This window comes from Felis catus, chromosome A1 (genome assembly GCF_018350175.1).
Source record: "Felis catus isolate Fca126 chromosome A1, F.catus_Fca126_mat1.0, whole genome shotgun sequence".
NCBI lineage: Eukaryota > Metazoa > Chordata > Mammalia > Carnivora > Felidae > Felis > Felis catus.
The window spans coordinates 91,973,058-92,000,324 of NC_058368.1; the positions used below are offsets into that span (position 1 = coordinate 91,973,058).

Here is a 27,267-nt window from a genome sequence, read left to right on the forward strand (position 1 = left end):
GTGGGGCCAGCGGGTACCACAAATTTGCATGGGGAAGGGGCAGTGATGGAGGCACAGAGATGAACAGATACAGGACCAAACCTCAAACCTCATTTTATTCCTTTTTCCAGGGTTTCCCTGGACCCCGAGGAGAGAAAGGTGACCGGAGCGAACGTGGAGAGAAGGTGGGGGTCGGTGGAGGCTGGGATGGGGGCGCAGCAGGGCAGGGGTGGCTGCCAGCTGGAGGCCCATCCCTCTGAGAGGCGGAGGAGGGGTCCTGAACCTGGCAGCCTTGGCCACACACCCATCTCCTTCCTTGTGCAGGGGGAGCGAGGAGTCCCGGGCCGGAAAGGTGTGAAGGGCCAGAAGGGTGAGCCGGGACCTCCAGGCCTGGACCAGCCGTGTCCAGTGGTACGTGTCGGGGCAGAATGGGAGCCCCAACCCAGGTCTTTGCCGCCTCAGGCCAGGGTCAGGCCAACGTCTTCCCTGTCCTCAGAGCTCACTCGCAGGCCCCAGAGACCACCGCAGCTGTCACTGCCATCATGGAGGCACCTCTCTCATTCTGGTCCTGACTCCCCACCCTGAGCGTGCCTCAGGGGGACCCACCCCCTCAGTGTTTGCCAGGGTCACTGCCCATCTCTTTTCAGCTTCCTTGGCGCTACAGAGGATTAGGACACCCTCACCTCTCTGGGTGGGTGTCCCTTGCTGGTATGGGTGGCCCCATGCGGCCCCTGCACCCACTCTGCATGCCCCAAAGTCCCTCCCTGCTCCCCACACCTTCCTCCTTTCCTTCTCTCTCACGTCAGCCCCTGAGGCCCACTGGACTGCAGGCCAGAAATTACCACAGTTCACTCCCCTCCCCGGAAGGCTGGGAGGGTCCACACGTCACACTCTTCCATGGAGCTCACAAAAGACAGGAAAGAGAAAACAGGGACCTTCCACACTAAGACTGAGCAGATGTTCATACCTGGCCACCCGGCCATGAGGGGTGCTGGCTGCCTTTCAAAGGGGGATCAGGGTGAGGGACCCCAGATGCTCAGTCCTCTGACTGCCCGTGAGTCACACCAGCCCTCTGGTTCCTCAGTCTCCTCATCCAAGCAGTGGGGGTACTAGGCCCTGCCTCTAGGGCCACTAGGTGGTCTTGGGGAGTCACTGAGAGAAATAGGAGGGTGGTGACCGTATTCAAAAAGTGCAGGGACAGAGGAGAGACGTGGTGGCCCAGCCTCGCAACTCCAGGCCCGGGGCCAAGACTTCCCTCCGGGTCATTCAGCCTTTGTCTTTGAAACAGGAGAACCTTAAATGTGGAGGCCAGCGAGGGGCACCGGGCTCCAGGGGCCTGGCGAGGGGCAGCGGGCCCTGCCCTGTGGTATGCGGTCTGGCCTGCTGTGTGCTGTGCTGTGCATTCCGGGCACCTGTGCCCACTGTTCTACCCCCTCCTCTCTCCTGCCTTCCTTTCCTTCCTGCCCCTCCCCCCCACTTCCCTGTGGGCCCCAGCCCGTGACCCTGGTAGATGTCTGGCAGCTCCATGGAATGTGTTCCTGTGTGTGCCTCTGGAATGAAGAATTTTCCCCCCGGGGTTCCCCAAGGACTCTAGGCTGCCTGATGGGTCCCTCCCCAGTTCCCTTACCCTCCAGGCCGCCCTAGAAACCTTCCCCACCCCACCTTGTGTCTGAGTGCTGGGCTGGCATCGGCATGCTGGCACCCCCAGACAACCCCCATTCCCCACCCCGGTTTCTACCCTGACAGCCTCATTCTGCCCTGCCACCCAGATCCAGACACAAGGACCAGGACAGGCCAGAGGGGGATCCCGCTTCCTGGACTGCCCTTCAAAACACTCTTGGAGAAACTCCTGAGAGCTCTCAGGCCCCCCCCCCCCCAGTGTAAGGGGCCAGAGCCACCATCATGGCTGCGGGCAGGAAGCCATGAAGCCCCTCGGTATCTCCTGGCCAGCAGATTCCAGCACAGTACCTGATACTCCACAGTGCCCTGGTTCTGTCCCTGCTCTAGTGTCCCAACAAACCAAGCCCCATGGGGGCGCACTCGGGACAAGCCCAGTGAGAGGCCCTCATGTCTTGTGACCCGACTACCCAGGTGGACAGGCGTTCGGGCCCTGCCTCAGTGGGGTCCAGTGGCCTCGTGTGGCAGCTCCCTCAGCTCTGCCTCCCTACACACGGGGCAAGGGTGTACAGAGTGTAGGGAGCTGATCAAGTCCCCCACCCCCATCCCCACTGAAACATTTTTCTTTTCCAGGGCCCTGATGGGCTGCCCGTGCCTGGCTGCTGGCATAAGGTAGGGAGGAGTCTCTAGGACAGGCTGTGAGGAGGGCGGCGGTGGGGGTGGGGGAGACCCCAGGGGCTGGGTGTCCGCGGTTCCCCACACAGTGACTGAATAGCCAGGTTTCCCTGGGATGACACGACCCCAGCTCTGACTCTCCCATCGTGTGGCCCCAGGCTTGGGGCTGTGGTCCCGGGTGACTAGTCCACCCTGTTGGTCAGTCGGGGCTCGCCCAGCACCTGGCCCAGCCAGCGCAAAGCCATCTGCACCCCCCTGGGACTTTGCCCAAACTGCCCCACTGAGAGGGGGTGAAAGCCAAGAGCCGGGCATGAGAGGATTGGGGGCGTGCCCGTTCTAGAAGAAATGGACAGGACAGGGTGCTCAGATCAGGGCAGGGCCTCCCTCCTCACCTTCAGTCTCTCCCTCCTCTTCCAGTGACCCCCGCACCCAGCTCACAACCTGTACAGATGCGTGTGGACGTTTTTAATTTTTGTAAAAACAGAACAGTAATATATTGATCTTTTTTTCACGGGATGCACCACCTGTGGCCTTGTCGCATTTAAGAGCATGGCCTGGCCCAGCCCTGGAACAATCAGCACGTGGAGCTGGCAGGAAAGGGGACGGGCCGGTCCAGGGTAATTGTGTACCCAAGGGGCAGCCGTGGGACTTGGCTCTCCCGGGAAGGAGACGAAGGTGAAAGTGCCTGGCTCAGGAGGGGCTGCAGAGATGCTGGCTTGGGCCCTCAGCCACCTGATTAGCAGAGAGACTGTCCCCTGAGGTTCTGGAGCCCTGGGGCCCACCCCATCCAGAAAGGTCCGGGACTTGGATGACAAACGCAGCTGCCCCAGCTTCTCTGGCCTCTGGACTTGGCCACAGCCAGCTGCCCGCCCCTTGGGGCCCCTCTGGGCCTTGGCTTCACCGGGACAGGACAAGATTTCTGCCCAGCACTTGCAGCTGGATGCTGCAAGCTTTGGGGAGCACGCTGCGCCCCCACTCCCACCAAGCTCAGTGGGCCTCAGGAAGCTAGCCTGCCATGAGAACACGTGCCCTCTGGCCCGGAGGAGACCACCACCCGTGGACCCAGCTGCAAGGAGCCTCTCGATCCTCGAGTGTGGAGGACGGCGGGTCCCAGACTGGAGTGGCTGCTGCACCCAGAAGAGGGTCATGATGGGACTTTGCCAGCCCAAGGAGACTGGCCCGCAGCTCAGAGTTGGGGTCTCCTCTTGCCCCAACTCTCCCACCCGGGAGAGCTCCGGTCAGCCTGCCAGAAATGGTCCTTCAGATGAGCTGTGCAGACGAAGAAGGCGTGGGTGGATTCCCGGCCAGCCCGAGCAGGGGGTCTGCAACCCCAGCCACCGTGCTCTGAGGAGAGGCTCCCCCACCTCTGACAGCTGTCATCCCCAGCCCAGATGCTTGCCTCCTTTCTCTGTATAGACGGTTATCGCTGCGTGTAATAAACCACAGTGTGTGTCTGGGTGTGCCTGTCCTTGCAGACTGCCCCTGAGCACCTCTGGGCAAGGTTTCAGCCTGGCCTTTGCTGGCTGGGCAGGTACAAGGGACAATTCCTGGGTCAGAGCCCCCCCTTCCCCCCCAGAAACCAGAGGAAGCTGTTCAGGGTCAGGGCAAAGATAGGGTTTGGTGTTAGAAAGACAGACTCAAGGCCTGGCCGGCTACGTACCGGCTGAGTCCTCCATCCAGTCATCATGTCACGGACTCCCTATACTCTCCTCCGATCCAACGGCCAATGACTGTTACATGACAGATCACCCTAAAGCTTACCTTAAAACAGCAATGTTTCTTTCTTACAGTTCTAGGGGTGATAGGCTCAGCTGTGTAGTTGTCACTCAAGCTCTCCTACGCATGGTGGCCCATGCTGGCTGTTACCTGGGACCTCAGAGAGCCAGGACACCTCTCTGTGTGGTCTGGGCTTCCTCCCAGCACAGCTGCTGGATCCCCACGGTGCATGAGCCAGGTGGACCAGGCAGCAAGCTGTGTCACCGTTTACAGCCAGGCCTCAGAAATCAGATGGTGTCACTTCCTGCCAGAATCAGAGGCTCACCCTCATTCAAGGGGAAAGTGCCAACATCATCTTTAAGGAGAAAACGTGGGATAGTAGATCTCGTGGCAGCCATCTTAGAACATTCAAATCCGCCACCTCCTCTGGAAAATGGGACAGCAATGCTTACCCCTAGGACAGGTCAGGCACCAGGAAGCGTTTTTGGTTCGGAATCCCTTCTCTTTTCTCCATTCTGAGACCAAGCCAGGGCCACAGTCTTGCAGGATGTTTGTATTTCCCTCATTGCAGCTGGTCCTCATAACAACCCTGGGGGAGGAACCCAGTGAGGATGCCCATTTCACAGATGACAAAACCAAGCACATCCAGGGTAGTACGGACAAGAACAGGCCTGCAGTGATGGTATCTCAGGTCTTCTGTTTCCAAGGGGTAACACTAAGGAAACCCCAGTATGGGGAGTCTGCCCAGGTCACGCTACGTGGCTTCCTCACTATGCAGAAGAGGCCCAGCCACACACTGCTAGGGAGGAGGAAAGTATCAACTCCCCAGCTCTGTCTCCCTAAGTTGTTGGCAGTAAGTGGCGGGCCGTGCTGCTGGCTGGCCAATCGTGTGGCTCACTGGGGAAGCTGGTAGTGTGGAAGGGGACAGAAACAAAGTGGGGCTCTGAGGGCTGATGGAGATCACTGGGTGTCCGGGCATCCTTGGGAGCCCCAGCAAAACTTTACAATTCGGCTGGACGCTACAGTTAATCCGCTTCTCCCTCTACCTGGGTGATTCACTGGATCCCATAACCAGCCCTTTGAAGGAAGGACAGGCCTCCATGATTGGTGTCACTGTTTCCACTTCACATATGGGGAAACTGAAGCACTTGAGCAGGGGGACACCTGCCCAGGGATGCACAGCCAAGACAGTTGTGGGTGGCAGGCAGACTGGACCCAGGTCCTTGGATATCCTCCAGTTTGTCCTTCCAAATTGGCCGGGCATGGAGTCTGCTAGGCAGTGTCATGATGCTGGGTGATTGGCAGGCAGATCCTGAAGGGAGGAAGAAACCACCCCTTTGGCAAGACAAGGCCATCCATGGCCCACTGTTGCCCCCTTGTGGCCTCATACCGTGTATCGTCAGGTCTGCAAATTTCAACAAGCTTCAAAACACAGAGCCCACAGAGTCTTCCAAGAGCTTGGGCAGGGGCAAAACACTACAGAAGAATGAATGATGTGCTTGAGGTCCCAGCTGAGACTCAGTGCGGGGGCGGGAAGGTGGGGGGGGGGGGTCCCTGCCTCACAGCTGAGCCTCAAGGACTGAGAGCTTCATGGCCCTCTGCTGAGAAAGTCAGTTTGGCCTCACACTACCCCCTTCCAAAGCGAGGGAAGCACATTTACTGAGCCCCGCTGCGTGCCATGGCAGCTAAGCTAATCACAAGGATTACTGTCACCTTTTCCAGATGAGCTGAGGCTGAAGAGGAGCAGGCTCACCCAGGCCTCGTTCTTCCTGATCCCCAAGATACTGCTAGAAACACACAGGGTGCTTGAGATTGTCACAATGATTGGGGAACACTCCTGGGACTCAAATCCCAATTCAGCCACTTCTTCCCATCCCTGCCCTGGTACTCCGAGGCCCACACTTGAGATAACAGGAGTGCTGAGCCTGGGGCCAGAGGAAAGAAGGAGTGGGCTTCTCTGAGCAGGAAGAAGGGGAAGCTTCCTAGTGTTGCCCCAACCCTACTGGAGACACTCTTGGCCCAGGAATTGGGCCAGCCTGGCCTGCGGCTGTACTGCCCCCCTGACCCTGGACACCCCCGGAGTAGATGAGATGTGAGCTGGACCTGAGTGCAACCTTCTCACTCTTACCCCAAGGCAGGAACAGTCCCAGAGCCGACCTGACTTCTCTGAGCTGCCCTGGGCCATTAGAGGCTTGTGTTTTGGGGATAGAAACAGGGCCAAAGATGGGGCCTAAACAGGACTCTCAGACTCGCACACACACACACACACACACCCCGCCCCCACCAGCCTGCCTTCTAACTCAGCCTAGGAAGACAGAAAGGTTCTGGAGATGGTTGGTGGTGATGGTTGCATGTGAATGTACTTAATGCCATTGAACTATACACTTAAAAATGGTTGCAATGGTAACATTATGTATATGATACCACAATTTTAAAAAAGTGAAACCCCAAACGCTCTTTAATAAATACCTTAAGCATTTTCCAGCATGGGGGAAGGGATGAAGAAATCAGCAACAAAGGGAGCAGAGCAGAGAGCTGAGAATCGTGACCGGTGACAGGAGGGACAGCAGGAACCTCCCCTTCCTCAGCTTGCTCAGGCCTCGACCTAAGTCCCTTGTTCTGGGTTTGTCAAGGCAGAAAGTCCCAGGGCCCCACCCCGGTTGGGGCTATGCCTCTGGTAGCGCAGCTTCCCAGCCCGTTGGGGGCCATTTCTTCTCATTCACTGCACTGAACGTCAGAGTCAAACAGACCTGAGCTGGAGTCCAGTCTCTGCTACACACTTGCTGGGTGCCTGGGAGCAAAGCCCCTTTCCTTCCTGGGCCTGAGTTTCCTGGCCGCGGACTATAAGGCTGAGCAGGCCTCCCAACGCTCTTCCTGCCTACACTGCACGACTCTCTCAGTGTTTACAGAACTCTGTTCACCCTCCCTGGATTCTAGCAGGAGTCATGCCGCCCTGAAGGTCATGCTCATGCCCAGGACCCTCTTGGTCAGTCCCAGCAGTGACCCTGTTCCCTCCTGAAATTGGGAAGTCCTAGGTCTTGCCCCAGCATTGACAATCTCCTCTCCAGCCCTGAGGCCCCTGCTGTGAACCAGGCCCTGGGCTAGGTGTCAGTCACACATTCCCAGTTAACTCACAGGGCAACCCATTTTATCCACCAGTAAGGAGACGCGGGAAACAGCCCTGAGCTCAGAGCCCTGCTGGGACAGAAAAAAGCGGTGGGGTCACCCAAGAACCCTTCCCAGAGACGGAAACTGCGAGGTGCCAGGGGCAGGAGGCGGGCGCTGCGTCTCCGGGGCCCGCGACGGGGGGCGGGGCCCGCGACGGGGGGCGGGGTTGGCGGCCGAGCGTGCAACAGGCTTCTCTGCGCTGCGTCTCCGCGCAACTGCCCGCCCGGTGCCATGGCCGCCGATCGGCGCGGGAAGGCCGAGACTCTGGCCCTGAGGCGTGGGCTGCTAAGGTACTGAGACGGCGGCGCGGGGCGGTGCGCGCACGCACGACGCACGCACGTCCGGCGCGGAGCCCGCGGAGCCCAGGGACCTCAGCTCCGGGCCTCGCGCGGGCCCCGGCTCCCCGGCCCCACAGACGCAGCCGCCAGCTGCGGGTCCGCGGGGTCCCCGCGGCCGCCTCCCCGCCTGCGTCCTCATCGGGCTGCCCTGCGGCGCCGGGCCGACCCCACCGGCCGCCGCTGACCGGCCTTGGCCCCCTGGAGAAGGCCTCTGCCCTGGCACCTGGGAGGACCTCCCCCAGGGTTGGCCCGCCAGCTGGACCTGGCCTGAGAGTGATCCAGGAAGGGACTGAAAGTTCAGACGGAGGGTGGGCATGGGGGGTCGTCTCCCAGGAAGCCTTAGAGAAAGCCTACCTGTAACCTGTGAGAGGGACTCTTGGTGGCACATGGGGCTGACACCCAGCAGGGTAGCAGAGGCACTGGGCTGGCAAGGACCTTTAAGAGCTGAGCTCCAGCCACCTGCGAGGGTGCCCTCCCTCACACGCATCCCAGCAAGGAAACCCTGCTCTAAGGAGCCCCCGTGGGTCTGGAGCTGCCGCCATTCCTTGGGATCCAAGGGATTAATGTGGGCACGTGCAGAAATGAGCAAGGCCGCCTAGCCTTCACATGACTTAAATAATTTCAGTTTTAGCAGCTTCTCACCCTATCACTTCCTCCTTTCCAGCCACCTATGGGTGAGGGACTGGAAGCAGGAAAGCACCACTGTGCCCTTAAAGTTTTGTCCCTCCCAGAAACTGGGGGGTTGTGGGGGGCAGGTGCTATGGTGGGTGGACTTGTCCCTTCAGGTCTTCAGACATGGCTGTCCACTTCTTACTGTCCCCACAGCGATTCTTGCAGACTCTTTTATCCTGAGGATCCTATTAAGATTGTCCGGGGCCAAGGACAGTACTTGTATGATGAACAGGGTGCAGAATACCTGGATTGTGTCAACAATGTGGCTCATGGTTAGTATCCTACCTCAGGCTGGCAGGGCAGGGGAGCAGGCTGAGGCTGTGAACCTGGTCCCAGGGTGATCCTGAGATTGCAGAAAGGTGCGGAGAACTTGGGTTGAGCTGAGCAGAGGAGCCCAGTCTTTCTGGTGTGCCTCATGGAGAGGCTTCAAGCAGTAGCTGTGCTAAATCAGGCAGCACAGCAGTCGGAAGTCCAGTTCCACTTGGGACTGATGGCAAGCTCAGAGAACAGCAGTCAGCCTGACCATGACCAGCAACACAGCAGGCCTCTGGCCAAGTATTGGGAATCATGGCAGGGCTTCAGCCCCAGGGACCTTCTCAGGTGCTAGGCAAGGAAACTGAAGTAGGAATTTAGTTATCCAGGTGGGGCCACCAGAGCTGATGGGATGAAATGGAGTCTGTGACCCAAAAAGCAAACTAGAGGTTAATGAAATAGTAAAAACAAGGGCTCTAGTCCCAAACTGCTTGGGTTCATCATATCCCTGCCCTCCACTTACATTATGATCTTGGGCAAGTTGTTTAATTCTCTGTGCCTCAGTTTGCTCATCGGCAAAATAGACACGATAATACTAGGGACTCACCTCAAGGTGTTTTAGAGGAATAAGTGAATTAATTTAGATAATTTGCTTGGAGTGTGCCTGGCTCAACACAGGTTGAGCTGTTATAATCCCAGGCTGTTGGCAATCAACATTACCTCCCACCTCCATTGATTAGTGAAGTCAAGCCTGCCGACAGGCACTCCTCCCCACATCCTGTCTTTGTCCAACAGGCCTCAAGAAGCTTCCTTACAGACACGGATTTTCTAGATAGGGTTTCTGCCAACAAACTTTTTCTTTTGTCCGAATCTCTGGGACTCCTTTCTAGAACTGGCCTCTCTGGCACATACATACATACACACCACACACCCCGTCTTCAGACTCGCCTCTTTCCTCTCTGCCTCTCCCTCACAACTGCTCTCCTCTGGCTGGATTTATGGACTACAGTTGGGGGAGGCCCGGTGGGGCTGGCTGAGCAGAGCCACTATGTGACATTGGTGGCCCTCTTCCAGTTGGGCACTGCCACCCTCTCGTGGTCCAAGCAGCGCACGAACAAAACCAGGTGCTGAACACCAACAGCCGGTACCTGCACGACAACATCGTGGATTATGCACAGAGGCTATCAGAGACCCTGCCGGAGAAGCTCTGTGTGTTTTATTTCCTGAATTCTGGGTAAGTGGACTTCGGCCAGTGGTGAAGACAGAATTGCTCACCTATTGAAACCTAGTGTGGCTGACCCAGCAAGCACTGGGAGCGAGGCAGCCTTGCCCTTGCTGAGTTGGGAGCCCACACTCCCCTCTGTAGACCCTAGTGCTCACTCTGTCAGATCCCAGTTTTCTGGTCTCTTAGTAAGGCATGCCAGTACCTCTGTTGCATGACTGTCTCCACGATTGTCTTGGGGGCTTACCTAGGTAATATGTTCCTTTACTTCTGCCTTATGAATACACAGGCCCAGCTGGGGGGTATAGCCAAAATCCCTGCCCTCAGCTCGCTCAGTAAGGAACAGAAACATCAACTGGTCCTTCACAGAAATGCAGAGGTCATTGTCTGGAGGAGAAGGAAGGGACCTGATGAGGCAGAGAAGCGGTGAGGGGCCAAAGCCTGCCAGCAGAGGGTCAGGGAAGACTTCTCTATCAGGCAAAGAGCTGATGAGCAGGAAGGAAGCTGCCTACTTCACCAGAAGTATTCACGTCAGGGTTGCTCAGCCTGTGCAAAGGCCCTGCAGCAGTCAGGGCATGGCATCTGGCACACTTGAGGACCCAAAGGGAGAGGAGAGGGTATGAGCTGACACATTCCAAGTGAGGAATTTGTTTTTATCCTGAGAACACTGGGAAGCCATCTGAGGGTTTTAATCAGGCAAGTGATGTCATCGGGGCTGGAGAAGAGCAAGAATGGACCCCATTGGGCACCAATTCAGCAGCCAGGTGACAGGTGATGGTAGCTAACGCTAGTAGTGGCAGCGGGGACAGGAACAGCAGATGATGATGTGTACGTAGGTCTGGCCCAGCCTTGCCTGGGACAGAACACTCCAACAAACCGAGTCATGGCATTTGGGTTATAGTAATGAGTGTTACCATCATCACTGTCATTTTCTTTTTTTTTTTTAATGTTTATTTATTTTTGAGACCATGCGAGAGACAGAGTGCAAGCAGCAGAGGGGCAGACAGAGGGAGACACAGAATCTGAAGGGGGATCCAGGCTCTGAGCTGTCAGCCCAGAGCCTGACGTGGGGCTCGAACTCATGAACTGTGAGATCATGACCTGAGCCGAAGTTGGATGCTTAACCGACTGAGCCACTCAGATTCCCCCCTGTCATTTTCATCCATCAGTACCCCCCCCCACCCCTGCCGCCACACCTTGGTAATTTCTAGGATGCGTAAGTTCCCATCTTCAGTTTGCAGATAAGGAAATAGTAGTTCAAAGAAAGGACTCAGCTTGGGGTCCTTTCTGGGGCAAAAGCCAGAACCAGAGCTTATTAGGGAAGAGCAGAAAGCTGGGTCCAGGAGTGAGAGCTTCCTGGGCAGTGGAGTCAGGGACGTTTGCTGGTTTATTCCATCACATGCACTCTGGATTCCAGCAACTTCCACGTTGCCAAATCCAATGGTCTCTTTGCTGCTCTTGCCTTACGCTATCTCTCGGCAATGTTGACAGCATCACCACTCTCCAGAAGTGCTTTCTAGTCTCGCTTCCAGGATGCTGCACACTCCCAGTTTCCACCAGCCTCTGGCCACCCCTTGGTCTCCTCTGCCAATCGCTTCTCCTCTCTTCTTTGGGGCTGGTCCTGAGCCCTCTCCCTGTGTGATCTCATCCATTTCCAAGTCTTTCCATGTTCACGTGCTAATGACTCCCAAATTTGTGTCTCAAGCCGGGATGCTTCCCATGTGTTCCAGCCCCAAGGTTCTAAATGCCCACTTCTGGAACATCTCCAACTCGATGGGTCCAAAAGGAGTTGGTTGTCTTCTGCCAACACCTGGTATGGGACCACGGCACTGGCTGTCACTGGCATTCTCAGGAGGACACCCTCCCCCGCCACCCCGACCCTGTCTCACCTCGTAAATGGCAACACTATCTGCATCTCTCCTCCAGGCAGGAACCACACACCCTCCTCCCAATCCTACAGCAAGCCCGCTTCATCTGTCCCCAAGTTGTCTTCTGCCTCTGTCCCTCTTTCTGTTCTCCATGGCCATGACCTGCTCTGAGCTGGGTGTCCTTAGCTCTTGTCTCTTCCCCTTTTACTCCATTAGGCCCACACAGCCGGAGGCTGCCTCCTCAGATGGGAGCTGATTCACGTCCCTTCTGAGATTAAAACTCTTCAGTAGCAGGGCACCTGGGTGGCTCTGTCGATTAAGTGTCCTCTTGATTTCGGTTCAGGTCGTGACCTCAGGGTCGTGGGATCAAGCCTCATGTCAGGCTCTGTGCTGAGCGTGGAGCCTGCTTGAGATTCTTTCTCTCTCCCTCTGCTCCTCTCCCCTGCTTGCATTCTCTCTCTCTCTAAAAATAAAATAAATCTTGAGGTGCCTGGGTGGCTCATTCGGTTAAGTGTCTGACTTCGGCTCAGGTCATGGTCTCACAGTTTGTGAGTTCGAGCCCTGCATCAGGCTCTGTGCTAACAGCTCAGAGCCTGGAGCCTGCTTCAGATTCTGTGTCTCCCCCTCTCTCTGCCCCTCCCATGCTCATGCTCTGTCTCTCAATAATAAATAAACGTTAAAAAAAATTTTTTAATAAAATAAATCTTTAAAAAAAACAAATACAGCAAAACCTTGGTTCGCAAGCATAATTCATTCCAGAAACATGGTTGTAATCCAAAGCACTTGCATGTCAAAGCAAATTTCAAGAACCGTTGGCTCAGTTGTGATCATGTGACATTCAGTGTCTCATACCACCCGTAAGACATTGCTCATTTATCAAGTTAAAATTTGTTAGAAATGTTTGCTCATCTTGCAGAACACTCACAGAACAAGTTACTCACAATCCAAGGTTTTACTATAAATAAAAATAAAAAACTCTTCAGTAGCTTGGCATGGCACTGAGAAGAAAATCTAGGCGCCTTCCAAGGTCCTGTGTGTGGGGCCCCTGCGTATCTCCCCACTTCCTCTCCCATGCTGCCCCTTGCCTCCCTTGTGCGTCTCGGTTCCCTGAGCACACCAAGCACTTTTCCTGCACATGTCCCTTGCACGTGCTGCTCACTCTGCCTAGAAACTTCCCTCTGGGGACTCAGTTCTGGTGGTGTCTCCTCACAGAGGTTTTCCCTGACCCCTTTAGATAGTCAGGGCTGCCATGACAAAATGCCACAGGCTGGGAGGCTTGAATAACAAATTTAGTTCTCCTACTCCTGGAGGCCAGAATCCAAGAATACAATGTCAGCAGGTTTGACTTCTTTGAGGCCTCTCTCCTTGGTTTGTAAATGGCCACCTTCTGGCTGTGTCCTCACTTGGTCTTTCTTCTTGGCATCCACGCCTCTTGTGTCTCTGTGTGCCCACGTTTCCTCTTCGTATAAGGACACTAGTCAGATTGGATTAGGGCCCACCCTGACAGACTCATTTTAATTTATATAAATTTAGGGGCGCCTGGGTGGCTCAGTCAGTTGAGTGTCTGACTTTGGCTCAGGTTATGATCTTGTGTTTCTGGGTTCCAGCCCCACATCAGGCTCTGTGCTGACAGCTCAGAGCCTGGAGCCTGCTTCAGATTCTATGTCTCTCCCCCCCCCCCCCCCCCCCCCCGGCTTTCTGCCCCTCTCCTACTTTCACTCTGTCTCTGTCTTTCAAAAATAAATAAATGTTAATTCATATAAATTTATGTTAAATAGTCACATTCTTAGGTGGTAGGAGTTAGGGCTTCATCATAAGAATTTGGGGGGACACAATTGAGGCCCTATGTGGTTCTCTTGGGGCACTTATGAAAATGATCATTCTTTGTTTATTTTGCTTTCATGATACCTACTAGAATGTAGAAAGCTCCAGAAGAGCCAGGACCTATTTTCCTTACTATTTCCAGCCCCCACCCCAGCTCCTAGCACATTTGATAAAATGTTGATTGAGTGAATGAACTCAAATGAGTCACAAATGGTGTCCTGAGAATCTTCTTGCTGCTGGCAGGGCTTTTCTTTTCCTCTGGACTTCCCTGTAGGAAGCAGGTATCCAGGAGGAAAGCCCTTGGACAGCAGTCTGAGCGGGGCCCACCTTTTCTTTCATAGGTCAGAAGCCAATGACCTGGCCCTGAGGCTGGCCCGCCAGTACACGGGACATTGGGACGTGGTGGTGTTAGACCAGTAAGTGCCATTTCCAGAAGCCTGGGCCCACCACTTACTGGGGATCACTGAGGCTCCAGCTTTGAATGCCTTGGGCAGGAAGATGAGGAGGGGCCTGGGCTACTGGAGGGAAACATGAAGACCCGGCCATAGAGACACCCCTACATACACCAGGGGGCTCTTTCCCCCAGGGCCTCTCTTCTGGCAGCAGAAAATGCTTTGTAAGGTGGTGAGAATGGGTCCCACAGTTTGGTATTAAAACAGCCCTGATGGTATTGAGTATCTGCTGTGTACCAGGCCCAGGGCTAGAGCATTAATGACAGTTCTGAAGGAGAACCCCCCGCCCCCCACTTCTCAGCAGACAGAACTGAACCCAGAGAGGTTAACCGATTAGCCACCATTGTAGCTAGTAAGCGGTCATATGGGAAGTCTTACCGGCTCCAAGGCCCGTGCTGGTTCCCAGCCCCAGGAGTCGGGGGCTGTGTTGGAAAGATTGGTCTTCCCTGTGTCTCCTGAGGTGGATGGACGTTGGTCGGGACTGGGCCATGGAGTACTCGTTCCTGAGCCCCCTCCGTTCTTCTCCTCAGTGCTTATCACGGTCACCTGAGCTCCCTGATTGACATCAGCCCCTACAAGTTCCGAGACCTGGATGGCCAGAAGGAGTGGGTCCATGTGGTATGCACTGCCCAAGTGGGCAACAGGTCGGTGCTCACCCCCCCAGCCTGGATGACACGGCGCTGTCACTCCCACAGGCACCTCTCCCAGACACCTACCGGGGTCTTTACCGGGAGGACCACCCCAATCCGGCTGGGGCCTATGCCAGCGAGGTGGAACGCGTGGTGAACAGCGTACAGGAAAAGGGCAGGAAGGTAACTGTGTCTGCACAGGTCCCGTGAATCGAACAGCGGCTGGCATTTCAACCCAGTACTAGATACCGGGGACCCTGGGAGAAACTGGAACTGGCCCCCCCCATTAGGAATCTAGTTGGGGGGGGTGGTTAGCTGCTCAGCAGACAGTCTAGATAAAGGTACGTGCTGGGTGTTACAGGAGTCCAGAGGCCCCTGGCTGGACAGTTCCGTGCAGAGGGGTTAGCACTCAGGGGGCATGGGGTAACCCAGGCAGACATCACCGTGGGGCCTGGCCGAGCTGGCAGAAAATGAGCTTAGAGAAGCAGGCAGAACGTAGGCCTACAAGGGCAGTGCAGGAGGGCTGGAGGCCAGAGAGCAGTAAGACCAGGGGTGCATTTGAATGGGGCCAGCCTGAGGCCGTGAGGAGGCCCTGCCCCCGTGGTGTAGTGGCCGTGGAGTTCAGGGGCAGAGACAGGAGAGATGGGTGTGCACTGGGAGAGCAGTGGCCACGGGGACCGCTCGACGGAGTTAGCTATTGGTGGGAGGGCTCTCTGGAAAGTCTTGCTGCAGCAGTGACAGCTGAACACAGGACACACAGCAAAGAGCAGCAGGCTATGAAGCCAGAAAGCCTGGCAGGACCAGATCAGGGGAGCTCGGCGTGTGCATTTCAGATGCTTTGCCTGCACTTATATAAAAGCAGAAAAGAGACTGTTTCCTACCCCATCAGTCCTTCCTTCATCTGGGCGGTAGCCTCTGAAGCAGCTCTAGGACTAAACATAGCTTGGAGGTCACAGCTGTAAGAAATGGGGTCACGGAAGTGCTTTACACAGGACAGTGATGAGTTTGGCGACTGAGCTGAGGCTCACCCTGGTGGCCGATGGAGGATGGACTGCCAGAGGCATCCCACCAGGTGGCATCTGCAGGAGGCCAAGGCAGAAAGTGACAGATATGCCAGGAGGCAGGTGTGTCCAGGTGGAGGGGCTGAGCGTGCGCACAGACACTGGAGAGGCAGAGGCCGTGCTGACTGGATGAAGGAAGAGGCTGGATCAGGGCTGGGGGCTGAGTTTCCCTCGGTGGGGGTGATGGGAGTCACCAGGGAGGAACAGGGAAGGAACAGTCCGATGGGGAGAAACCTGGGACATGCTGCATACAAAGGGTCTGGAGAACTCCATGCAGTAAGAGTTGGTTTGCGGCCCCAGAGCAAACCCGGTCACAGGCCAGATGTGACCTGGAGCCCGAAATGGCCACACAGCCATGCTGGTGACTGGTCCTGCTTGGAGCCAGCGCTGAGCCAGCATTGGCAGGACATGCTCCGCCTGCCACTCAGTGCCTCCACAGTGGTATCCCCAGCATCCTGTCTCGTCCACAGATTGCAGCATTCTTTGCAGAGTCTCTGCCCAGCGTGGGAGGACAGATCATCCCCCCTGCCGGCTTCTTCCAGGAAGTGGCAGAGTGAGTAGCTGAGATGGCAGGGCTGTAATAATGGGGTTTCCCGACCTTTGTTCCAAATTCCAGCCTCAGCTTGGCCTCTTGGCCAGAACTTTGAGAAGAAATGGTGGCTCTGAGAAAGCCAGCCACCTGCCTAAGGCCCCCACCTTAGTGCTGGCAGAGCCAGGGTTCAGGGTCCAAGACCCCCGAGCTCCTGGTCTGATCCTCCTTATCACAGACCCAGTCAGCCATCTGTCCTCTGCCACAGGCACATCCACAGGGCCGGAGGGGTCTTTGTCGCAGATGAGATTCAAGTGGGCTTTGGCCGAGTGGGCCAGCACTTCTGGGCCTTCCAACTGCAAGGAGAAGACTTTGTCCCTGACATCGTCACCATGGGCAAGTCCATCGGCAATGGCCACCCCGTAGCCTGTGTGGCCACAACCCAAGCTGTGGCAAGGGCATTTGAAGCCACCGGCGTCGAATACTTCAACACGGTGAGTGAAGGCTCCAGGGCAAGGGAGCACCGTGTGTCCTGTGGGCCTCACCCTGGTGGTCCTTAAAGAGCAAAGGCCACAGGCCTAGCACTGTGCCCAGTGCACAGATTTCTAAGATGCTGTCCTTGGGGGTTACTGGGGTTACTGTAGGTCAGAGGGAAAAATATACACAACCTTAATTTTTTTTTTTTTAATGTTTCTTTATTTTTGAGAGAGAGAGCTTGAGCAGAGGAGGGGCAGAGAGAGGGGGAGACAGAGTCCCAAGCAGGCTCCATGCTGTCAGCACAGAGCCTGTTGTGGGGCTCAAACCCACAAACCAAGATCAGTAAGATCATGACCTGAGCCAAAGTCTGACGCTCAACCAACTGAGCCACCCAGGTGCCCCACACACCTTTTAAAAACTCGCATCAATTTAAAAGCTGTCTCAAGAGACGGTGCCTTGTAAAGTATGCAGAATGAATACAAGAGGCCCTCTCTCCCTGCTGGGTGTCATGCCCTGTGCCTGAGCTGATGCAGATGTGTGAGGAGCTCCATCTGTCTGGGTGACTAGTGGTCTGGGAGCAGAGTTAACATTCCAGTTGGAGCTTTGAGGAGGGCATGGCTCCCTGTCCTTGGGCGGGGCGGGGGGGGGGGTGGCTAGAGAGCTTTCCCTAAGTTCAGCGGCACTGAGAGAACATGCAGGGGGTGAGGGGAGCACGGTCATCAGCAGGGGCTTCCTCAGAGCTAAGGAGTCAGGACCCATCCTGACGTCAGTGACGAGCCATGACGAGCCATGGAAGGGTTTTAACTGGGGACAGATGAGGTCTGAAATACACTCGAGAAGGATCTCTGGTGATCAGTGTAGAGAAAGAACCAGAGGTGGGGAAACGGATCCAGAAGGATCTTGTCTAGGACAGGAAGACCCAAGTCTGGGCACAGGCCACAGGGAGGACATGGGCAGGGACAGCGTCGAGGGAAGAACTCACTATGACTTCTCAAAAAAGAGCCAGTTCAAATTGGGGCTGAAACATGTCAGGATTGGGCAAGGTGGGCAAAAGTTGGCAGAGGTCGTTAAGGGTGAGGGCTGATGGTTTGGTAAAGCGTCACTTTGTGTCCAGGAGACACGCAGATAGAGCTCCTGCCCTGGACCAGACCTGTAGACACCTGACCTTGGAGGCGTGGACAGCTTGCATTCGGGGACAGCACAAGGGACGAGGGATGTGGGAGGGAGGGCGGAGAAGGGGTGTCCTGTGAGTGGGGCGTCTGGGGGAACAGGGAGGAGCAGCCCTGGGAGCAGGAAGGAGTGTGTTGTGAGGGCTGAAAGACAGATCTGGGTTTTTATTTCTTTGGCTTAACCTGAAGTGCCCATAGTTAGATCATACAAACCGTGGTTCATGAAGATTCATCCTCTGTCCCTGCACAGTCCTCTCTTCATTAGCCAGCTATCCAGGTACTTTTATTTATGTAATAAGCATCCAAGAAGCCATTATTCCAAATGAAAGTTAGGACCTAGACAGTAACCTGCATCTACCCGTATGGTTGCTCCCCAGTCCCATCTCATTGCCTCTGCCACCCCGGTAACCATCACCACGTTCATTATTTATTCTGGTTGTTTTTTTAACCTTATAAAACGTGTATCATGCTGTGTGTTGTCTTTGGAGATTTGTTTTTTTCACCTAACATTAAGTTACTAAGAATTGTCCACATTGCTTGTCGCTGAAGTTTGTTGTTGCTTTAAGGGTATGTGTTTACTTTGAGAGAGACAGAGACATTCCGGGGTCGGGGGGGGGAGGGACACAGAGAGAGGGGTTGAGAGAGAATCCCAAGCAGGTTCCATACTGTGAGCACAGAGCCCAACTCAAAGCTTGAACTCATGAAACCTGAGATCATGACCTGAGCTGAAACCAAGAGTCAGACGCTTAACCGACTGAGCCACCCAGGCACCCCTGAAGCTTGTTTTGACTGCTTTATACTGTCCCCACCATATGAATGGGCCCTGGCTTATTTGTCCATTCCTCTTGATGTGCTCTGGGGTTGTCCCCATGTTTTTTGCTGCTATAAATAACTTTTATAAGTTTCTGTTGTACATGTGCAAGAGTCTGTCTTAGGAATAGACCCTACAAGTGTAATTGCTAGGTCATGGGGGTCTGTGTTCACCTCCATTTTAACAGATGATGACATCTGTTTTCCACAGTAGGTCACAAGTTAGCATCCTGCCTGTGGCAGGTAAGAGATTCTGTGGGTCTGCTTCCTCTCAAATGCCTTTTAACATTTGCCGGGCAAGTAAGGTTAAAATGGTAGCCCCTCATGTCAGGGAGTGTTCTTGATACGCCATCCCCTGGTTTCAAATTACGTGAAACATCTCTTCATATGTTTTTGTTTTAAGTTTTTATTTAAATTCTAGTTAGTTAACATACAGTATAATGCTAGTTTCAAGGGTACAATATAGTGATTCAGTGCTTCCATACAACACCCAATGTGACACCCATCATGACAAGTGTGCTCCTTAATCCCCATCACCTATTTCCCCCACCCCCCACCCACCTCCCCTCTGATAACCTTCAGTTTGTTCTCTTTAGTTAAGAGTCTGTTTCTTGGTTTGTTTCTCTCTCTCCTTTTTTTCCCCCTTTGCTTGTCTGTTTTGTTTCTTAAAGTCCACATAGGAGTGAAGTCATAGTCATATGGTATTTGTCTTTCTCTGTGACTTATTTCACTTAGCATTGTATTTTCTAGCTCCATCCATGTTGTTGCAAATGGTGAGATTTCATTCCTTTTTATGGCTGAATAACATTCCATTGTTTATATATACCACATCTTCCTTATCCGTTCATCAGTCGATAGACACTTGGGCTGCTTCTATATCTTGGCTATTGTAGATAATGCTGCTATAAACATAGGGTACATGTAACCCTTTGAATTAGTGTTCTTAATATTCTTTGGGTAAATACTCAGTAGTGCCATCGCTGGATCATAAGGCAGTTCTCTTTTTAACTTTTTGAGCAAACTCCATACTGTGGCTGCACCAGTTTGCATTCCCAACAGTGCACAAGGGTGCCTTTTTCTCAACATCCTCACCAACACCTGTTGTTTCTTGTGTTGTTGACTTTAGCGTTCTGACAGGTGTGAGGTGATGTCTGATTGTAGTTTTGATTTGCATTTCCCTGGTGTTAAGTGACAGTAAACATCTGTTCATGTGTCTGTTGGCCATCTGGATGTCTTCTTTGGAGAAATTTCCGTTAGTGTCTTCTGCCCATTTTTTAATTGCATTATTTGTTTTTTGAGTGTTGAGTTATATTAGTTCTTTATAGATTTTGGATATCTTCGTATGTTTATTGGCCATGTGTTTCCTTTTCTGCAAAATGCCTGTTTTTTCTTTTGCCCGTTTTTTGAGTTACTAGAGCTTTTCTTACTTATTTGCAGGAGTTTTGTGTGCCTGTGTATATGCATTTGTGTATGTGTATATATGCATTTGTGTGTGTGTACACACACGGGCACACACACACGTATTCTTGATACTGGTCTTTTGTCAATTGTGTAGGTTGTGAATATGTTCATCCCATTTATAACTTGCCTTTTACTTCTTTTACATATTTTTTGTTGAACCACAGTTTTTAATTTTAGCATGGACTACATCAGTCTTTCCTTTAATAATTCTTTTTGTGTCTCATTTCAGAGATCTCTCCCTACCGCTAAAGTCTACAAGGTATTCATCTACAGTTTCTGTTAGGTATCTTAACATTTTGTTTTGACATATAAGCCCTTAGTCCACCTGGAGGTGATTTTTGTACATGGTGTGAAACAGGAATCACATTTCATCTCTGTGAATGTGAATAACATGTTTTTAGCTTCCTTTGTTCCCCCGCTGATCGGACATGCTACCTGCATTACGTAACCAGAGTTCATATGCACACAGGTGTGTTTCCAGGTTCTTCTTTCTGTTCTTTTAGTCAGTTTGTCTATCTGTTGCTCTACCACATTGCCTTATTACTAGAACTTCTTAATGAGCTGTATGTCTGGTAGAAAAGTTCTCCTCTGACCTGTTTTTTCCTTCTTCAGAAGTGTTCTGGCCATCCTGGCCCTTTACTATTTCACTGATGTTTTATTTTAAAGTTATCTTTAAACAGGAAAAACCCTGTTGGAATTTTGATAGGGAAATCACTTGAATCTGTAGATGAATTTGAAACAAAAATTGATGTATATTATTGAATCTTGCTACCCATGAACATGGCATACCTCTCCATGTTTTACAAATTCCCCCACAGAGATCTTACACATTATTAAATTTATTCCTAGATATTTGAAACTTTCTATCATAAAAGATGACCTCTCTTTATCTGTATACTCTTTGCTGCTGCTGTATAAAATATGGACTTTTGTATATTAATTTTTTTACCCATTCTCTTGCTAAACTGTTCTATCACTTCTAGTAATTTATAGGCAGACCTTTTCTTCTTTGTTCCTATGTAAAAAATCATATCCTCTCAAAAAAATGGCAGTTGTTTGATTATACTGGGTAAGACTTCCAATACATAGTTGACAACCAATGGTGACAGTGGGCATACTTGTCCGGTTTATAGGAATATTTATAATACTTGTCCATCAAGGATGATATTTGGTATAGATTTTCCTTTCATCTCTTTTTTAATGTTTTTGGGTTTTTTGGGTTTTTTTTTTTTTTTTTGAGAGAGAGAGAGAAAAGTGCAAGGAGGGGAGGGGCAGAGAGAGGGAACACAGAATCTGAAGCAGGCTCCGGGCTCCAAGCTGTCATAATAGAGCCCGATGAGGGGCCCAAACCCACGAACCCTGAGATCATGACCTGAGCCAAAGTCAGACGCTTAACTGACTAAGCCACCTAGGTGCCCCTAACAAAAATTAATTTAACACTAATTTTCTTAACATTAATTATTCAGATTTCCAGGTTTTAATTTCTATCCAGTAAATATTAATAGATATAACCCATATAACAGAAGCTCTTTGGGTTCCTCAATAATTTTTGAGAATGTAAAGGGATTCTAAGTTCTACAATGTGAGGGCTGAGGCACCTGGGTGGTTCAGTTGGTTAAGCCTCTGACTCTTGATTTCTGCTCAAGTCATGATCTTACAGTTGTGAGATTGAACCCCACGTTGGGCTCCATGCTGAGCATGAAGGCTGCTGGGGTTCTCTTTCTCCTTCTCTCTCCCTCCCCTGCTCACGTGCACTTACATGCTCACTCTCTCAGAAAAATTAATTAATTAATTAAATTTAAAGTGAGGACCACTGCAATATTCAGCTCTAGGTTTTTCAAAAATACAGCAGAGTATTGTTAACTATGGTAACCATTCTGTACATTATGCCCCCAGAACTTATTTATTTTGTAATTGGAAGTTTGTAACTTTAGACCAACTTCACTAATTTTGCCCAACCCCCACCCTCTCACCTCTGGCAGCTACCAATATGTTCTCTGTATCTAAGTGTTCCATCTTGGGTTTGTTTTTTGCTTTTAGTTTTGATTCCACAAGTAAGTGAGATATATTATTTGTCTTTCTCTGTCTGACTTATGTCACTTAGCATAATGTCCTCAAGGTACAGGGTATGTTGTCACAAATGGCAAGATTTCCTTCTTTTTTTTATGGTGGGATAATATTCCATTGTGAATATATACCACATTTTCTGTATCCATTCAACCATGAATGGACATTTAGATTGCTTCTCTGTCTTAGCTATTGAAAATTGTGCTGCAAGAAACATGGTGGGGTGCAGATATCTCTGAGATGGTGTTTATGTTTCCCTTGGATAAATACCCAGAAGTGGAATTGCTGGATCATATGGTAGTTCTTCTTTTTCTTTTTTTTTTTTTTTTAATATTTATTCATTTGGGGGAGAGTGCAAGCAGGGGAGGGGCAGAGAGAGGGGGACAGAGGACCCGAAATGGGCTCTGCACTGACAGGCTGACAGCAGCAAGCCTGATGTGGGGCTCTAACTCATGAACCACGAGATCGCCACCTGAGCGGAAGTCAGAGGCTCAACTGACTCAGACACCCAGGTGCCCCTGATCATTCTAGTTTTAATTTTTGAGGAACTTCTGTTCGGTTTTCCATAGTGGCTCCCCCTATTTGCATTCCCACCAACAGTACACAAAGGTCCCCTTTTCTCCACATCCTCACCAACGTTTGCTATTTCTTATCTTCTTGGTAATAGCCATTCTCCCAGGTACGAGGTAATACCACAGTTTTGATTTACATTCCCCTGATGACTGGTGATGTTGGGCACCTCTTTGTGTACCTGTTGGCCATCTGTGTGTCCTCTTGGGAAAATGTCTGTTCAGATCTTTTAATGCCCATTTTTTAATCATATTGTTTGTTTTTTGGCTATTGAGTTGTGTGTATTCTGTATATATTTTGACTATTAGCTCCTTATCAAATACATGATTTGCAAATATTTTCTCCCATGTGGTCAGTTGCCTTTTCATTTTGTTGATGGTTTCCTCCTCTGTGCGGATGCTTTTTAGTCTGATGTAGTCCCACTCGTTTATTTTGTTGCCTTTGCTTTTGGTGTTAAATCCACAAAATTGCCAAGACTGGTGTCAAGGAACTTATCAGGTATGTTTTCTTCTCAGAGTTTTATGGTTTCAGGTCTTATATTCAAATCTTTAATCCATTTTGAGTTAATTTTTGTGTATGGTGTAAGACAGTAGTCAATTTTCCAGGAACTGAATCTTTATCACAAAGAGTAATCTTTTCCATTCCTAATAATGATGTTGGGTCTTAAATCACATTTTATCTGCTATGAGTCCACTTTCAGTCAGCTTTAGATGTGTTTCTTTTATTGAATATATATCTAGAATTTGGGGGTTTTTGGTGTAAACTTGTTAATATTTTACTTTAAAAGTGATTACTTAAGACAATTTAAATTTAATGTAATTATTGGTATATTTAGGCCTGTTGCTAACATCTTCATTTATAATTTCAGTTTATCATGCTTTTCTCTTTTAATAGTATCTGTATTAAAAGTATTCCATCTCAAATCATTTTCAGTGTAAGCCTTTATATTGCAGAACTTCTGCGATCTTGTGTGCCTAAGAATATTTTTTATCAGGGCCTTATATTTAAATATTTTAGCTAGGGGGTATCTGGCTGGCTCAGTTGGTGGAATATGCAACTCTTGATCTCAGGGTTGTGGGTTTGAGCCCCATGTGGGGTGTCGAGATGACTTAAATAAACAAACTTTAAATAAAAATTCAGTGGTTTTTAGTGTACTCACCAAGTTGTACCACCATCAGTACTGTCTTAATTCTGGAACATTTCCATCACCCAGAAAGCAGGCCCATACCCGTTAGCAGCCACTCCCTGTTGCCTTCCCTCTGTAAGTCCTGGCAGTCGCTGTCCTTTCTATCTCAATGGGTATGTCTGTTCTTATAAATGGATTTCATATAAATGAAATCACACATGTGGCCTTTTGTGTCTGACTTCTGTCACACAGAATAATATTTTCAAGGTTCATCCATGTTATAGCATGAATCAGTACTTCATTCTCTTTTGTGGATGAATAATAATTCCATTGTATGAATAATGCCACATTGCATTTTTCCATTCTTCCATTAATCAACATTTCCCCTTGGCTCTTATGAATAATGCTGCAGTGAACATGTGTGTACATATGTTTGTTTGGACATATATATTCAGTTCTACTGAGTAGGCACCTGTGAGTAGACTTGCTGGATCGTATGGCAACCCTAGGTTTAACTTTTTGAGAAATGACAGACTTTGTCCAAGCAGCTGTGCCACTTTACATGCCCGCCCACAATGTATAGGGGTTCCAATTTCTCCATATCCTCTCGAGAATTAAGTTATTTTCTGTCTTTTATGATAGCCATCCTAGTGAGTGTGAAATAGTACTTCATTGTAGTTTGCATTTCCCTCATGGCTAGTGATGCTGAGCATCTTTTTATATAGTTAATTGACCATTTATGTATATTCTTTAGGAAATGTCTACTCATTGTCCTTTGCCCATTTTTTTAATTGGGTTACTTATCTCTTTTTGCTGAGTTGTAAGAATCTTTAATTATTTTTAAGTTTTTATTTTAGAGCATGCATAACTGGGTGAGAGGGGCAGAGGAAGAGAGAGAGAGAGAGAGAGAGAGAGAGAGAGAGAGAGAGAGAGAGAGAGAATATCTTAAGCAAGGTCCATGCTCAGTGCAGAGCCTGATGCAGGGCTCAATACCATGACCCTGGGATCGTGACCTGAGCTGAAATCAAGAGTTGGATCCTCAGGGTGCCTGGATGGCTCATCAGTTAAGCATCCATCTTTGGCTTAGGTCATGATCCCGTAGTTTGTGAGTTCGAGCCCCGTGTCAGGCTCTGGGCTGACAGCTCAGAGCCTGGATCCTGCTTTGGATCCTGTGTCTCCCTCTCTCACTGCCCCCCCCCCCCCCCCCCCGCCACTCACGTTCTCTCTCTCAAACATAAATAAACATTTAAAAAAATTTTTTTAAAGTTGGATGCTCGGGGCGCCTGGGTGGCTCAGTCGGCTGAGCGACCGATTTCGGCTCAGGTTATGATCTCATGGTTTCTGAGTTCAAGCCACACATCAGGCTCTGTGCTGATAGCTAGAAGCCTGGAGCCTGCTTCAGATTCTATGTCTCCCTCTCTCTCTGCCCCTTCCCACTCATGCTCTGTCTCTCTCTCTCAGAAATAAACATTAAAAAAAAATTAAAAAATAAATAAATAAATAAAAAATAAATAAAGTTGGATGCTCAACCTACTGAGCCACCCAGCACCCTAAGAATTAGATACATATCCTAGGTACTAGATCCTTATCTGATAGATAATTTGGAAATATTTTCCCCCATTTCTGACTTGTTTTTCACTTTCTTGGTAGTCTCCTCTGAAGCACAGAGTTTTTAATTTTGAGGGAGTCCAATTTATTATTTTTTTGCTTGTGAGTGCCTTCAAGTCATATCTCACAAACCACTGATGAATCAAAGGTCATGAAGATTTACACCTTTGCTTTCTTCTAAGAATTTTATGATTTTAGCTCTTACATTTAGGTCATTGGTTTGTTTTGAGCTAATATTTTGCATATGGTATGAGGTAGGGGTAACTTGACTCTTGCATGTGGATATCTTGTTGACTCAACACCATTTGCTGAAGATTATTTTTATCCTTGGGGCACCTGGGTAGCTCAGTTGGTTGAGCATCCAGCTTCAGCTCAGGTCATGATCTCGCAATTTGGGAGTTCAAGCCCCACATCAGGCTCACTGCTGTCAACACAGAGCTCGCTTCAGATTCTCTGTCCCCTTCTCTCTGCCCCTCCCCCACTTGTTTATTTAAAATATTTAAAACATATTTTTTTAAAAAGACTATTTTTACCCCATTGAATGGTCTTGACACCCTTGTCAAAGTTGACCAGCAACAAAACCTAAAATAACTAAATAGGATTACATCTATAATCAAAAAGCTTGTATACAGAGAAGGAAACTATCAACAAAACAAAAAGGTGGCATACTGAATGGGAAAAGGTATTTGCAAATCATACATCCAGGAAGGGGTTAATACCCAAAATATGTAAAGAACTTACACAACTTAATAATTAAAAAAAAAAAAAAACAGTTGAAAAATGAACAGAAGCCTTGAATAAACATTTTTCCGAAAAAGACCTACAGATGGCCAACAAGCACATGAAAAGATACTGAACACCACTCATCATCAGGGAAATGCAAATCAAAACCACAATGAGATATCTGCTCACACCTATCAGAATGGCCTTTATCAAAAAGATGAAAAATAACAGGTGTTGGTGAGGATGTGGAGAAAAGGTGTTGATGGGAATGTACATTGGTGCAGTCACTATGGAAAGCAGTACAGAGGTTTCTGGAAAAAAAAAAAAACAAAACTTAAAATAGAGCTACCATATAACCCAGCAATTCCACTTCTAGGAATTTATCTGAAGAAAATAAAAACATCAATCTGAAAAGAACTATCCACCGCTGTGTTCATCATGCGTTATTTGCAAGAACCAAGATAGGAAAGCAGCCCAAGTGTTCGTCAATTTGTGAATGGATAAAGAAGACGTGGTATATGATGTACACAGTGCGATATTACTCACCCATAGAAAAGAATGAAATCTTGCCACTTGTGACAATAAGGATGGAGCTAGAGAGTACTGGGCTAAGTGAAACAAATCAGAGAACAACACATACCGTATGATTTCACTTTTATGTGGACTCTGAAAAAACAGTTGATACTGAGTTTTGTGAGTTTTTATATAGTTTGGGTATTAACCCCTTATGAGATCTCTTATTTGCACATCTTCTTCCATTTAGTAGGTTTCCTTTTCGTTTTGTTTATGATTTCCTTCACTGTGCAAAAGTTTTTCAGTTTGATGTAGTCCGAATGGTTTATTTTTGCTTTTGTCATCCTTGCCTGGACAGATCCAAAAAGATAAATGTCCAAGAGTTTACTGCCTGTTTTCTTCTGGGAGTTTTATGGTTTTAGGTCTTATATTTAAGTATTTAATCCATCTTGAGCTTATTTAGTGGTCCAGTTTCATTCTTTAGCATGTAGCTGTCCAGTTTTCCTAACACCTTTTATTGAATACACTGTCTTTTCTCCATTGTATGTTCTTGCCTCCTTTGTCATAGATTAATTGGCCAAATAAGTGTGGGTTTATTTCTGGACTCTATTTTGTTCCATTTGTCTACATGTTTGGTTTTGTGCCAGTACCATGTTGTTTTAATTACTATAAATTGTATCCTTTGAAATCTGGGAGTATGATTGATACCTCCTGCTTTGTTCCTTTTTCTCAAAGTTCCTT

General features: G+C 50.0%; 2 protein-coding genes across 10 annotated transcripts in view; both read left to right on the forward strand.

Annotated features, from left to right (window-relative positions):
* Window positions 1–3,725, forward strand: part of COL23A1 (collagen type XXIII alpha 1 chain) — a 355,881-nt gene extending 352,156 nt beyond the window's left edge. For 4 of the 5 annotated variants that reach the window (XM_045057588.1, XM_045057582.1, XM_045057580.1 and 1 more), the window contains 4 exons: window positions 111–164; window positions 304–390; window positions 2,230–2,268; window positions 2,818–3,725. In XM_045057588.1, the coding sequence (XP_044913523.1) occupies window positions 111–164; window positions 304–390; window positions 2,230–2,268; window positions 2,818–2,892 (255 nt within the window). In that variant the 3' untranslated portion in view covers window positions 2,893–3,725. Of the gene's footprint in view, window positions 1–110; window positions 165–303; window positions 391–2,229; window positions 2,269–2,688 lie in introns of all 5 variants that reach the window. The other variant, XM_023254174.2, reaches the window with a different exon arrangement.
* A 3,587-nt stretch (window positions 3,726–7,312) lies between these two features.
* Window positions 7,313–27,267, forward strand: part of PHYKPL (5-phosphohydroxy-L-lysine phospho-lyase) — a 38,941-nt gene continuing 18,986 nt past the window's right edge. For 2 of the 5 annotated variants that reach the window (XM_023254182.2, XM_045057599.1), the window contains exons 1-8: window positions 7,313–7,445; window positions 8,319–8,437; window positions 9,492–9,651; window positions 13,673–13,747; window positions 14,314–14,401; window positions 14,479–14,595; window positions 15,944–16,026; window positions 16,271–16,496. In XM_023254182.2, the coding sequence (XP_023109950.1) occupies window positions 7,387–7,445; window positions 8,319–8,437; window positions 9,492–9,651; window positions 13,673–13,747; window positions 14,314–14,401; window positions 14,479–14,595; window positions 15,944–16,026; window positions 16,271–16,496 (927 nt within the window). In that variant the 5' untranslated portion in view covers window positions 7,313–7,386. Of the gene's footprint in view, window positions 7,446–7,810; window positions 8,438–9,491; window positions 9,652–13,672; window positions 13,748–14,313; window positions 14,402–14,478; window positions 14,596–15,943; window positions 16,027–16,270; window positions 16,497–27,267 lie in introns of those variants that run through there. The other 3 variants (XM_045057592.1, XR_006597792.1, XM_006927528.5) reach the window with 2 other exon arrangements.